The sequence below is a fragment of the Gasterosteus aculeatus genome, chromosome 7, assembly GCF_964276395.1.
Source record: "Gasterosteus aculeatus chromosome 7, fGasAcu3.hap1.1, whole genome shotgun sequence".
Taxonomy (NCBI): Eukaryota; Metazoa; Chordata; class Actinopteri; order Perciformes; family Gasterosteidae; genus Gasterosteus; species Gasterosteus aculeatus.
The window spans coordinates 30,044,867-30,059,169 of NC_135694.1; the positions used below are offsets into that span (position 1 = coordinate 30,044,867).

Genomic DNA, 14,303 nt, shown 5'->3' on the forward strand with positions numbered 1-14,303 from the left:
TTTTTGCAGTGAACTGTTTTTTAAGTAAGGATCTAAAGCCGGTATGGTGAATAATTTATTTTGAGCTTTTTAAATGCTTGCGGTGCATTTTACATCCACTGGATCCAAAGCAGAAAAAAAAGGCTGTATATGAATGTCAATAAGCATCATGTCAGGTCCTTCCTACTTATTTACAAATGCTTATTACAAGGACCGTAAGTCCTGTTAGTACATTGAAAAGGTTCAGGCAACACACATTTGACCGGTTGAACACCAGAGATAAGTGGACAACACGCGCACACACACACACACACACACACACACACAGACAGACTGTGGGAAAGACAAACATCCCCAAAACGTACAGTGAACGAGCACCTTTTTTCACACAGATGCCGTCTTTGCAACCAACATGGACAAAAGCAAAGGCAAAGAAAACAACATTCTAAACCTGCAGTAAAGTGATAAAATTATAAGTAAGTAAGTTGGCTCCAGTTAATGTTTTTATTTATTTATTTATGGAGCAAATTTAAAAGCAACAGAAGTTGAGAAACGTAAACTCTTTGCTATTTCCAGCATCAGCTTTGGAAAAAATCCTATTTGGCCACTAGGAGAAACTAATAAACAAAGAGCTTCTCTCTGTAGTCTAAAAAAAAAGGTCTGGTTGGGTCTTAAAAAGCAAAATCTTTCAACGCTCGGGAAACACAAAGGACAACGAAGAAGACACAGCACCAACATCAGTGCGAGGATAAACACAAATAAGCAGACAGAGTGGTCACCTGACAGAGATCACCTGACCGAGATCACGTCTCTGCAAAACAGCTGGATTCAACCTCCACCGCTGCTGTTTTTTGGGTCGCAGGCTGAACTCCCCTGTGACGGCTGAAGGGCTTCATCTAGTGAGCAAAAGAAGAATTACACCTTCACGCAGCAAAATTCACCAATTCATCTTATTTTAAACATTCAGAATATAAATTTCTGAGGCCAGTTGCTGAAGTCTTTTCTCAGTAAGGACTTTGTTACAGACATTTAGATACGAGACTTGTGGAAACAAGGAGCGAGGCGGCCTTGGTGCTGGAACAGTCTCACATAACTGTCACATCTGACCTGAGGGCGCCGATGACGAGCATTAAGAAAAAAACTAAAACCCTCCACTGTGATGCCGTTGTTTACTGATGGAGGTCATGAAGACCATTAGGAATAAATTGAGGCTGGTTCAGGACCAGTTAAAGGTTCCTCTCCCTAACTTAAGTAAATACACCAAAAAGATCGTTGGGATCACAGACAAACAATCAAGGCTAATTATTAATTCAGTATTGCCATGTTCTCTATTCTTCTTACAGACTCACGGAAGCTGTTGTGATGCCAGGTGGCGGTCTGAGTGTTTGCAGCTAAAGCGTCATTAACCAGATGTATTTGTGTGTGACTCTTAGTGGAAAATGGTCCCATCGGGGGCCAGATGTCTCTCTCTGAGGACTCTGGGGCCGGAGCAGGACGTCAGCCAGCCGGGTTAGAGTTTAACTAAAGCTTTCAGCGCTGCACGCACACGCACACACACACACACACACTGTTTCACTTCCTCCCATTTTATTAACACAATCTCCAAAGCACAGCACAGACAAGGAGTGCAACAACCACCAGGTGGGTTTCCATCCTCATGAGGTGTTATTATGAAGTGTTACGTTCACGTCATGCTGCCATCCTCCCAACAAGAACTCAGAAATTCACCTTCAAGGTTACAACTGGTCACGATGACATTTGCCAACGCGAAGACGCAAAAATATCCAGAAAACAGTTTTTGATATGATATGATGGAGTTTCATGGTGATTTATAGGAGCTGTTTTCATTACCCGTAAAATACATCGAGATGTTGATTTCTCCTGTTTTGGATTTATCGGTTTATATAAAGAGAAATCCTTAAAAACCTTTACTTCCAATATGTCAACTAAATGAAACCAAGGGATTGAACCAGGCTTTATCCAATGTTCATGGACACTTATTTCCTTGAGATTTATGCAGACTTGCACATATTTGATAACAAAGTGCCTTGTTTGCACATTTAGAAAATTTGCAGAACAAAAAAATAATTGTTTCAATCAAAATAATCAAGGTGATATATCTCTTAGTTATGTGGTAAACAAATGTCATCGTCGTGCATCATTCATTATTATTTCGTCCCTTCTCGTAATTATTGTGAATGGAAACGTGTGAAATAAAGTTATGTTCTTCATGGCTCAGCAGCAAAAGAATAGCATTGGTTTAAAAGGACAAGTGGATGTTTAAAAATAGAGATTTCCCTCCTGGGAGCTGGGACAAGGGTCAATCCAGCAGCGGAAGGGTTTGCATGTGTGTGTGTGTGTGTGTGTGTGTGTGTGTGTGTGTGTGTGTGTGTGTGTGAGAGAGAGAGAGAGGAGGGGATGGGCGAGACCTGCTGATAATGCCGTGATTCTTTCTGCCTTTCTGCATTTTGTTGTTGGATTCAAGCACACAGCGGAGACCGGTTGGACTGAGTGGATGTTTGAACCACAAATCACCGTGGAAACGTTTTAACAGACAACAGGACTCTTCGTGCCGCGGCGATCACACCTGCGCGCCGCTCCTCCGGCCGATGAAGCGCTGTCATGCGTGCCGGCTGTTGGAGTTCCTTGGACATATTTTAGCTGTCAAAATGATCCACATGTGGATTTCCCATTAAAAAAATCTCTTTTTTTTGCCGTCAACATGTCGTATCCAATTGGACCAGCGAGCCCCGAGCCCGTTGGTAGCATGACCCCCGGCGAGCCGGTGGCGCCGAGCATGAGGCCCCGGGTGATGGGCGTGATCCTGAGCATCGCCTCCTGCCTCATCATCTCCACCAACCTGCTGGTGGCGGCCGCCCTGTTTAAGCTGCTCCGGAAAAAGAGGAGCCAGAGCTGGTGCTTCGTCCTCAACTTGGCGCTGGCCGACGCCATGGTGGGGGTCGCCATCACCGGCCTGGCCACCGAGGACTTCGGCGGCAACGACGGCGGCCAGAACCAGTGGGGCCTCGGCGCCGACGATCCGCCCACAGACGCCACGCCGCCCGCCCAGGGAAAGACCCGGTGCTTGCTGCGGATGGCCTTCGTGATGTCGCCCTGCACGGCGTCCATCATGTCCATGTTCTTGATCTCGCTCGACCGCTATGCCGCCATCAAGATGCCGCTGCGGTACTCGCGGCTGTCCGGGAAGGGGTCAGCGGTCGGGTCGCTGCTGGCGCTGTGGGTCAGCTCCCTCACGATGGGATTCCTGCCAGGTGAGACCGGGAAATTGTGCCTGTTATAAGGGCTAAAAAAAATGGTTGTTGGTGCCGCGTGTCAGAGAGGTCAAGTTCAATTTATTTGTTACGTGAAATGAGGTTAAGACGCTTCCTTAGTTTTTTTTTAACCCAAACCACAACGATAAAGTATTTCTAGATCTTTTCCTGAAGCTAGCCAAGTATTTCACACCATTTCTTAAACCTAACCAACTATTTTATTTTGCTTAAATCTAGTCAAAGTAGCTTTATTGTCAATTTCCTGCATGTCAGACATACGAGGAATCGATAAAAAACGTTTCCCACTCTCCCACGGTGAAACATATAAAGTGCACAGGCACAACAACAGATAAGACAAGACATTTAGATACAAATAGAAAACTAAATAAAAAACATACAGATACACGTACGACAACAGCACAAGTTTTTCTTTAAAGTGAGGTTATGGTAGTGCAAAAAAAAGGCAATTTAGTAATGGCAGCAAAAGTGCAGGTATAACAGTAAGTGGTTACGTGGTAAACGTAAGTGATAAAAGTGCAAGAGACAGTTTTGTTGTAGAGTCCTGAGTGATTTAAGGGGGGGGGGGGGGGGGATTTTAGCCCCATGTCAGACTGACGGATATGGCTGGGGGGGAGTGAGGGGAGAGAATTCAGCTTTCTGACAGCTTGGTGTATGAAGCTGTCTCTGAGTCTGGTGTTGCAGCAACGGAGGCTCCTATACCTTCTTGCAGAGGGCAGGAGGCTGAACAGACTGTGTGCGGGGTGGCTGGTGTCACTCGCAATCGAGGTAGCTTTCCGGGTGAGGCGGGTGGTGTATTTGTCTTTCAAGGAAAAGGAGTGGGAGTGGGGCACCAATGTGTAATCTAACAAATTATTTAACTTTTCCTAAGTATTTCACAATATTTTCCAAAACCTAACCAGGTAGTTTTGTAGCTGGAATCAAATGAAATATTTTATGATATTTTCCTTCATTTAACCAAGATTTTTACGTTAAACTAATAAAATAAAATATAAAAAAATATAAAGTATTTTGTGTTTTTCTGAAACTCAACTCCATCTTTTCCCACAAAACTTAGTTGTTTTAGTTGTGTAAAATAAATCCACATGGTATTGTGTGACTTTCATAGGAAAAACAACAAAAATGAAAAAAAATATGAAGCTACATTCAAATAAAAAAATGCAACCGCTTGATGAATTAATAGTGTGTTACAGACGGGAAGCTGGTGATAAGATAATCCTTTGTTATTCCCGCGGTGGGGAAATTTACAGGATTTACAGCAGCGTGGTGTTAAGAGCAAACAAGAAGCATATAAAAAGAAAACAAATATTACAAAAAAGGATATAGGTAAGGAGACAACAGTAACACGAAATAGCACCGCTAGTTGCAACTGCAGCAGATGGGTCATGTTTGAGGAACATGTGAAGCTTCACCAGCGCGTTGATGGACCTCCCCGATGGTGACGTCTCGCGGGTCCCGATAACCTCTTTCCTCTGTTCCTCAGCGATGGTCCGGCAGCTTCAGTCCGACGGCTACGCCGGCATCTGTGCCTTCTTCTCCGTCATCCAGCAGGTGGGCATGATTGTGCTGTTCAGCACCTGCTTCTTCCCCGTGCTCTCCGTGTTCCTCTACATCTACCTGGACATCCTGAAGATCGCCTGCGGCCACCAGAAGCAGATCTGCCAAGTCAGGCAAGCTGGCTCCAGGACGGACAACCATCGACACTGTGAGCACCACCACCACCACCACCATTTAAGGAGCCATTACTGGAGCCACGTGAAGGCCCTGAGGACGGTGGGGTTGCTGGTGGGCTGCTTCTTGGTCCTGTGGTGCCCCTTCTTCGTGGTGTGCATAGTGCACCTCTTGTGCGAGAGCTGCAAACTCACCGGCTTGTTGGAGAATCACCTGTGGCTGTTGGGGCTGTCCAACTCCCTCATCAACCCCTTGGTGTACGCCTTCTGGCAGAGGGAGGTGCGGCTGCAGTTGGCGGCCATGTTTTCCTGCCCTCAAGCCGGGTACCCGGCCGCCGGACCGCCGGGGAGTTTTGACCGGCAGCCGCCCGCGGAGGTCGGAGCCGGTGCTTCTGTCGGAGAAACCCTCAACCCGTCGTTGTTAAGGCCAATCATCGGCAACAGCAGCGCGCACACTTTGCCGTCTTCTGCCACCAGCAGCTTGTGAAAGAAACCAGAGAAGCAGGGATGACAGAAAGACGGGGATACAAATTTTATCAATGGAAAATTTAAATTACAGGTCTGTACTTTACGCTGCATATGATTCAGGTATCCTCTGACCTGATTGAATTCATTCCTTAAGGTCTCACCGAAATCACACCTCTAACAAAGTAAACTCTAGTTTTATTACGATCTATTTCCATGATTTCAGGACTAATCAGGCTCGGTACTTCTTGTTCTGAAGAGTGACGCCGATGCTTCGTGTCTTAACCCTTCATTCTCAGTCCTTTAGGGGTCAAACCCGCTGGTCCTAGAAGTCTATGAGAGAATTACTTCTCTCTTGATTTGTTTCCACAGTAAACGTTGTAAACATGCGTTTATGGTCTCAATCTCTATTCCAATACAGCTTGATGTTCATTGAGTAAATTACGGTCCATTAAGAGTCCAACAGAGCATACAGCAGAGGATGTTCTAAAACGTTCCTGAAGCCCACCCTGCTTTATGCTCTGTTTGACCCTAGATGGACCAAAGATCTCAAAATGAACATCAAGCTGTACTGAAGAAGGCTTGAACCTGGATATTGAAAGCATCAAGTTTTCAGTCTGATGACCTGCAGATATTTGCAGAGGACTCTGTGCTGGCTGAGAGAGAAAAAACAAAACCTAAAGTCTTAAATAAAATGTCCGCAGAATCAATACCTCTTGTGTGGCGTGAGATTTGTATACTTTTTTTAGTAAGAGAAATCATTTAATTTAATTTTGATTTAATTGCTAGGCCTTACGGTGCATTTAGGGTTGGAAACTGCAGCATTTTCCCTAAAAATTGTTGTATTTTTGGTTTTATACGTTTATCATATCCTGTGTGTGGTAAATTGCATCATCAAAGGTCACGAGACAGGCTGGAACCCGCGACATGATGCACCAACTGTAGGCCTTGGCACTCGCACATGCCTTGTTTCACAATGCTTTATTGCCTGCAGGTGATTTAGGAGCTTTAAACCGATGGCTCTCAGATAACAGACGCGACTACCTCAGAGCCGGATAAATATTTGCTCACGGAAACTTCCTCGGCCGCTTGAATCTAAATATCTGCCTGTTTCAACAAAGCTGGTGCGCATGTTGACTGGAGACTGGCAGACAGAGTCTGCGTGACGGAGGGTGTGTCTGTATATATTTATATGCGCCACTTAAAGGAGGCACGAGGAATAATACTCTCATGTCACAGCGGCATTAGCTCGAGGGAAGGATCGCTACAAAATGCTTGACTTATTTATTAAGAGACACAAAATGACAAAAAAAAGTACAAAAAGACAGAAAAAGGATTTCAAAGAGACACATTATTGATTAATATAATTATTATATTATATATATATTATATTATTAAGAGACAAAAAAAACAAATGACCAAAAATTAAATAGCAAATAGAGGTGATGCAGAATCAAGACACATCAAAATAAAAAAAATAATGGACGACAATGAACAAATGAAGGAGAATACAGACATATTCTGTCTGAACAACTGCTGGATCATGATGGCATTTTATGATTAAGTAGACAGGAACGCTCTCTGAAACTGGCTGGATCGTTTTTCACAAAGTCACTCGTCAGCTTTAAACCAAAACAGTGTGTGTGTGTCGATGCTTAGAGCTTCTACGAGGAACCTTCCTGTTGATTCTGTCGGTCTCCGTGGATTCAAGTGGTCTCCGAGCACCAGACTCCCTTTAGAAAACCATCTCATCATCTCACTGCAGATCAGTCGTGGATCTGGGTCTCCCGTTGCCCCCCCCACCCTTCCCTCCAGCGGGCCCAGCCGTCGGTCCTGGATCTCCGGCAGGAGGAGAAGCTCCGCCCCTGGAGGAGGAGGAGGAGGAGATGGAGGAGAAGAAATAGCCAATCTTCTGCCGGAGGTCGGCTCAGTATTAAACTATTTTCAGAAAGCGTTAAAGTGGCTTAAAGTCACAGGGGCTTCTTCCCCCCCGGCGGGCTGAAGAACGGGTGCCACAGCGCCTCCTCCAGCGTGATCCGCCTGCACACGTCGTACTCCAACATGTAGCCCAGCAGGTCGAACATCTGCCTCTCCTCCTCGCTCCTCCCCCGCATGTACTTCTGTGAGAGAAAGTCACCTTCAGCTCGCTGCCGCTGGCTCGCGGGCCGCGGACGATCGGCGGCGCGTTTTACCTTCAGCGGCCTGCAGTGTCTCCCGACGTGATCGTCGCTGGAGGTCTGCAGGTCCCAGGCTAGGCGCCCGTTGTGCACATATCGCTGCTTCCTACACACAACGCGCACAGGAGGAGAGGAGGAGACGCTCAGTCGGCTCTCATACTTCCTGGTTCCTCATTGCGCGGATTGGAGGATGTTACCTGGTCTGTTTCAGCAGGTGGAGGGGAATCGGTCCCAGGATCCTCTCCATCATCGCCAGATGTTCTCCACTGTCGTGGGTCTGGGGCAGCAGAGGGGACAGAACAGCTCACTACCGTCTCTGTCTGTGTGCGCACGTGTGTGTGTGTGTGTGTTTGTGTGTGTACCTGGAAGAGGGCGTGTCCCAGGTAAAACTCCATGAGAACGCAGCCCAAACTCCAGACGTCACACGACTGGTTCCAGCCCAGATCTGTGCACAAAGACAGTTACAACCAGAGGCATCATCTAGCCGTGTGTGTGTGTGAGTGTGTGTGTGTGTGTGTGTGTGTGTGTGTGTGTGTGTGCGCGTGTGTACCCAGTATGACCTCTGGAGCTCGGTAGTGCCTCGTTGACACCAGTGATTTGTGGTGCTCGTGGTCGAACGTGGCGGTGCCAAAATCCACCACCTTCACATCCAGGCTCCTCAGCTTTTTCTCCTCACACTCCTAACACACACGCACACACACACACACACGCACACACACGCACACTGCTGAACATCCCTCAGTACTTGGGGACGCTTGAAACAAGGCGGTGACACGTTTCTATCCAAAGCGTTTACCGTCTCGGGGTTGTACTCGTGGTCGTAGTCGGAGCAGATGAACAGGATGTTCTCTGGCTTCAGGTCTGTGTGGGTCAGTTTGTTACGATGCAGGACTGTGGGACCCGCGCACACAGTCACACACACACACACACACACACACACACACACACACACGTTGTAGTTGTGTGTCATTAAGTCATTAAAAGAGCTTCAGACAGTAAAGGAAACATTTAAGGACCTCTCCTTAGCATTTAAAGAATTAAAACAGCTCTCATCCACTTTACTACTTTCAAGTCAATCACAAGGTCAGGGGTCAGGGGTCAGCGGTGAACTCACAGCAGACCGCTCGGAAGATCTGGAAGGCCATGTGTCGGATCTGCTCCACGCCGAACGGAAGGAACTCGTTCAGTCGCAGGAATTCAAAGGTGCTGAGGCCGAGCAGCTGGAGCACGATGCAGATGTGACCCTCGTGGTCGAACCAGTCCAGCATCCTTACACAGGCACTGGAAGGGAGGGCGGGGGGGGCGGGGGGGGGCGGAGTCAGAATCAAGAGTAAAAGACGTCCGTTAGTGTGAGAGAAGAAAGAACTCACAATCTGTTGTCGTCGTCCAGGCTGTTGATCTCCTCCAGCACGGCGACCTCAGACCTCGCCGCGTCACGGAAACACTCGATGTTCCTCAAGATCTTCACGGCGACGCGCTCGTCCCTGGCGGACACGCGGTACGCAAAGGTCTCTCGGTTTACAAGACGGTTTAACTGTCTCCGGCTTCTGCATGTATCGAATAAATCGTGACGTCCCGACAAACGGAGGCCAAAGGAGAGATCTGAGGACGTCCTCGCGAGCTTACTTGTCTCTGTCGAGGCATTCCACCACTTTTCCAAAGGCTCCCGCTCCCAGAGTGGACACCACCTCATCTGGAGAAGGACAGGGGGACTTAGATATGATAAATATTATAAATAACAACTGAATAATCACTATTTTTTTTTTAACTTGGAGGGTTAGGACAGAAAAGACACAGAGGACCACGAGTGGCGTCGAGTACATCTTTCTTTCATCAGGAGTCCGACGTGGTAGACCAGGTGGCCCTCTTCTCCGTCCTCTCCTCTCTCGTCCTCCTCGTCCTCGTCTTCGTCGGCAGCGGCAGCAGCTTTGACAGCGCTGTCGCCAAGAAAAGCAGATTGAAGCTGGGGCAAAGGGAAAGACGGCGAAACACCTAATTATGTTTAGGAGAGAAAATATATTAATAGATTTCGTTGGATCATCTAGTGATTTACTCTCTGCCGGTACATATAATATTTCCCCACCAAATACATGTGTATATCTGGACACGAAAGATTGATCCATCTCCACCGTTGGTGATCAATATTTTCGCATGTCTTGATGAGCGATTGCATTTCTTTGACTCAACTGTTTCTCTGCATGAGTTTCTCTCTGAATGGCTTGCAAATGGTTTTAACAACTTGAAATAATTCATAAGATTTGGGCTGGAGTGATATGTGATGTTTAGACACTCTGTCTAGCAAAGTGGGTCTAAACATCACAGGTAACATACGGAGGAGAATCTCACCGAGTCGCCAGCTTGTGAAGAGCTTTTCAGGTCATCAGCGTCTACAAGAAGACCAAATGGCAGAAAGTCCACTTTCATAAAAACTTTGATCTCAAACGACGAGAGTCAGTATCAAGTTTATGATTTAGATTCAGATTGAGACACAGAAACATTTTAAAAAGAATGCCAAAGTCAGCCATGAACATGAACATGAGGTCACCTCTCCAAGAGCCACATGCGTTGTCCTTCTTGCCCATAGCTCTGCTGCACACACTGGGCCCTGGAAGCACAATGTGGCCCCTCTGCTCCAGCCTGTGGAGGTCTGGTGGTAACTGAACACAGGAGAAGAAGAAAAAAAAGAAGAAGAAGCAGTAGACAGGATAATATTTTAACTTAATGTTCTTTCTTTTTTTCCATGACATTTTTCAACATAACAAATTAAGATTATTTTTCAAAAATATTTTTTGACCTAATTCTTTTGGATTTTTTTTCAAAACATTTTCCATCCAACATATTTTGCCTGAATAATTTTTGATTTAAAAAAAACTATTTTCAACATAACAAATTAAGACTTTGACTTTAATTTGAATTTGACTTTAGCTATTTAGACTGGTTTCCATTATATTTTTAGACAACATACTTTCAAACCTTTTTTTGACCTTTTTTTTTTTTTTAATTTTTTGACCTGTCATATTTAGATTTAAAAAAAAGTTTTTTTACTTAATATATAATTTTTCCACAACATATTTAAACTTTCTTTTAAAAAACATTTTTTTGTCCTTGTTGTGTGCTGCATTCAATAATTGTCCTCAAATATGATAATTGTAAGACTTTTTTTAGATTAAATTCCTTTGGGATTTATATGTTGGGTACCACACCATATCACAGACATCCACCCAGTAATCATTGAGATCAAATTTGGACTGGTGGACCTTTATTGCTAACACTGTGCTAACAAATACATGCTACGACTATGTGGGAATAGTTAACGGGAGCATTTAAACTTACATTATCTGCCATTGCACCTGAATAAAGAACAATGGTTCCTGAGAATAAAGGTCCAAAACTCTTCTTTCTTCTACTGTATAAAGCTGGAACTGTTTAATTTGGACCCAGAAATGCGTCTGTATGACTCGGGGCTCTTCCTCAGCCTGGTATTCCGACCCTCCGTCCTCCACTGCCCTTGTTCTCCAACGGGACAAAGAAGTTTTCCAAAGCTATACTTAGTGTTTCATCACTCTAACCTACAACCCGTACTGCTGTGGAAAAAGGGCTTAGTCACAAGTAGCTCAGCTTCCAAAGGGGCCAACAAGGGGACCTAAAACTATTCCTTGAGGGAAATTAGTTTTTCAAGGCATATGGCGCCGTGAAAAAAAAATATGTTGGGAGAATGCATGGATCAAGTTTGAAAAACATTTTTTAAATTAGTTTAATTAATGTTCCAGTAAAATATGCAACTCTTTCGACTGGGAAGAGAATACCAAACAATTTAAAGGGACACTCAGCCCATTCTGTCTTTCTGAAGAGGTAAATCTCTAAAAACATAAATAAGTTTTGTATTTGTGAGCTTTTCACTCAAACGGTAGGTAAGGCTGCATATTTTAGGGGTAATAATTTCACGGTACTGTGATCTCGTAGCAGGGCAGAGTGCGTCGGAGCAGCTCAAAATAAACTGGCGTCACCATGTTCATGTCTGTGAAGGACAACCAGTGTCCCGGCTCACTGGTGTCTTCATAATGGAGAGGGAGAGGAGGAATGCGGCCTCTCTAGTGTCCACCAGGGGGCGACTCTTCTAATCCCATAGCAGTCTATGACAAAATGACTCCACTTCTCTCTTGATTTATTCCCTCGGTGAACGCTGTAAACACGAGTTTATGCTCTCAATCTCTAGTTTCAAGTCTTCTTCAATACAGCGTGATGTTCATTTAGCAAATGATCCAGTCACTGAATCACGTTTCCAGTGGGTGATTGACATGTTGACAACGTGTCCACAAGCTCACAGTTTTGCTTCCACTGTGTCCTCGTGCAATCAGAACCTTCTCATCCACAAATAGCAGACATGCCATTATCCATCTTCTCATCACCTCCGCCACCCCTGGTTTCTATGTCATTTTGACCTTTGCAGCACATAGCAGTTACAGAGAGTTAATAATTCCTTTTTGCTCTGATGGGTATTGAATGCGGCGGTGGCTTGTGCAAGCCGAGGGCCGCAGCTTTTTATAGCCGGCACACCGAGGGAGGGGTACACCTTCCATGGAGAGGAATGGATCCGGGTCTCCCCGGCTCAGCTGTCCTCCATCGACTGTAAATCAGCGCCGGGGGGCGACTCACTCACTTGCGATGCTCCAACACTCACTACTGTCTGTCCCTGCATGCGGTTTGCTCTGCAGGACGTCGGGAGGGGGGGAATGATCTCCATTCCACTCGCCGCCACCAAGCCTCGGCGAGTCTGGAGTAGGTTGGAACACGCAGTTACTGTGACATCCACAAGTTTAGCATTTGGACCGTCGCCCTCTTTGTCCTTCGCCGGCGCCATGTCGGCCTTTATCTCCGATTTGCCTTTAAATAGGCAAGCGTTTACTGAGAGGGAAGGTTTTTTTTGTGTTGGTCAGACTAACGGGAATCACCCTCCCGACTGTTGTCGCTTTGGTGCTGTGAATGGGACGTGATCTGATTCGGAACCTATCGTTTTACCGTTTTTACGCCTCAAAACACCCGTAATTTAAACTCTTCAACCGCGTTTTTGGGGACGACACAAAAGATGGCATTTAACGACAAACATCCGTGAAATACTAAGTCATTATTTTGAGAGCGCTTGATGAGCTACTCATGGATGTTGGCTATTATTTCTAAAAATACCAAGAGACATTAAGTCTAGATAGTGTTGACCCTGAGACATTGCTTACCTGTCTTTGTCTCTGTTACAGAAGCTGTGATGTCCTCTGCTGCCGGCTCTCTGCGGTGTCCTGCTCGTCCGTCAGAGTCTCCCCCCCCCACCACCACGGCTCAAACTGCTGTGCAATAAAACGGGACGTCCCACAGAAAACCAAGACGTGAACATTCCTGCGCACTTCTAGGCCGTAAAATCCTCGGCCAGCTGCAGTGAAAAGGGACACGGGGAGCCGCTCAGGCCCCCCGGCCCCCCCGGCCCCCGGGGCTCTCCTTTCCTCCCGTATTGTGGAGTAGACTCTAGGACATGTGGATGACGGTGTCCTCCTCCTGGGGTGTTTCGGGGTTATTACTTCTTTGTTTCATCAGACGGGACAGAGGGGTTGGCATTCAGAAGAGGACTCGAGCAACCGAACATCAGGCGGAGAAATGAAGCCGACTTCCTCCGGTTTGGTTTCCACGGTGACACAATTACCGCAGAAGTGGCTTTAATGAAGTGCGTTAGTCGTGCCACAAATAATTCTACGTCGTTCCACGCGGGACGTGAACATCTGTCCCCCCCGGGTGAAAATACCAGTGTGTTTCATGTTGCTTTTATCATTAACACGCCAGATATAGTTTATTTAATGGCTTCGGTTTAGTCCTTCGGAGTTATGAACCCTGCGGTTTAAACCACGGACTCCATTCAAGTGTCTCCAGTTGTGTCGGTTGTAGTTGTCGCACGTGACCACGCGGGGGCGCCGCTCTCAGACCTTTTCTCCTGAAGGGCGGATTCTAACCGCTCCCGCTCAGCGACATTTTCCGCGCGTGTGATAAATTACAGGCGTGCGGTCGAAGTGAAGAGGAGAGCACGTGGCACATTTCATTTGGCGGAGAGCACACACACACACACACACACACTGCACTCTGTAATGAAGAGTCGTATCGACGCACAGATGTGGAAGCTCTCAGCTGCGATTAGGATCCGGTCCATCGGGCGCGTACCGGCAGACATGCGGCGAGCGGTTGGTATTTATGGCGCCGGGAGTCTGTCACGCTCACAACGACACGTGTTTTTGTTTAAACTAACAAAGGCTCAGAAGCGCAAGTTCAACGTCATTCAGCGTCATCCCGTCTCAGTTGGTTTGCTTCATCACATCGCGCCTCGACTCCGATTTAGACGACATTTCATTAATAAAAATATGGCGTCTGTGAGAGCATTTTCTGTTTTTTGGAGCGATACAAGATACAAGATGATGCGTCACTTGCATTATTCAAAGATAACAACTTCACAAAGCTTCAAAAACCAATTGCATGAATGAAGAGAATCGCACACATTTGTAATAGCTGACTGGGTAGAGATCTTTACCCTCAGATGGTTCAGAGAACAAACCACATGTTTATCGCTGTGTGTGACCCTCAGTCTGCTGCGTGTGCATGAAACCCCTCTGATATGACGCCATTTAATATTCAGGTTTGGTGAGTCCGGGTGGCCTTGTCTGCATGGCAAGCATAGCGAGTTAAGAACA

At 46.2% G+C, this 14,303-nt stretch overlaps 2 protein-coding genes across 10 annotated transcripts; one reads left to right on the forward strand and one right to left on the reverse strand.

Annotated features, from left to right (window-relative positions):
- The first annotated feature begins 2,512 nt into the window (after positions 1–2,512).
- Positions 2,513–6,116, forward strand: gpr119 (G protein-coupled receptor 119). The gene is made up of 2 exons (XM_040180025.2): positions 2,513–3,251; positions 4,753–6,116. Exons 1-2 carry the CDS (start codon positions 2,702–2,704, stop codon positions 5,424–5,426), a joined length of 1,224 nt encoding a protein of 407 aa, XP_040035959.2. The 5' UTR covers positions 2,513–2,701; the 3' UTR covers positions 5,427–6,116.
- A 1,049-nt stretch (positions 6,117–7,165) lies between these two features.
- On the reverse strand, positions 7,166–12,901 carry LOC120821469 (dual specificity protein kinase CLK4). 9 transcript variants are annotated; one of them, XM_078106925.1, is made up of 14 exons: positions 12,813–12,877; positions 10,915–12,355; positions 10,127–10,238; positions 9,928–9,968; positions 9,403–9,544; positions 9,208–9,274; positions 8,952–9,065; positions 8,696–8,862; positions 8,378–8,472; positions 8,132–8,261; positions 7,944–8,026; positions 7,779–7,858; positions 7,597–7,687; positions 7,166–7,524 (listed from the first exon to the last, which is right to left on the reverse strand). In XM_078106925.1, the coding sequence occupies exons 2-14, from the start codon at positions 10,924–10,926 to the stop codon at positions 7,375–7,377; spliced, it is 1,284 nt and encodes a 427-aa protein (XP_077963051.1). In that variant the 5' UTR covers positions 10,927–12,355; positions 12,813–12,877; the 3' UTR covers positions 7,166–7,374. The 9 variants fall into 9 exon arrangements, with proteins under 9 accessions (XP_077963051.1, XP_077963047.1, XP_077963049.1 ...); XM_078106921.1 differs by having other exon boundaries at positions 9,208–9,518; XM_078106923.1 differs by having other exon boundaries at positions 7,243–7,687.
- Between the last annotated feature and the right edge of the window lie 1,402 nt (positions 12,902–14,303).

Coding starts and splice junctions, on each gene's coding strand:
- gpr119 (XM_040180025.2), top strand. CDS start 2,702: ATGTCGTATCCAATTGGACCAGCGAGCCCCGAGCCCGTTGGTAGCATG. Junction 3,252..4,752: donor CACGATGGGATTCCTGCCAG/GTGAGACCGGGA, acceptor TCTGTTCCTCAG/CGATGGTCCGGCAGCTTCAG.
- LOC120821469 (XM_078106919.1), bottom strand. Junction 9,519..9,927: donor CTTCACAAGCTGGCGACTCG/GTGAGATTCTCC, acceptor TCTTGGCGACAG/CGCTGTCAAAGCTGCTGCCG. Junction 8,027..8,131: donor AGCTCCAGAGGTCATACTGG/GTACACACGCGC, acceptor CTTTGTGCACAG/ATCTGGGCTGGAACCAGTCG.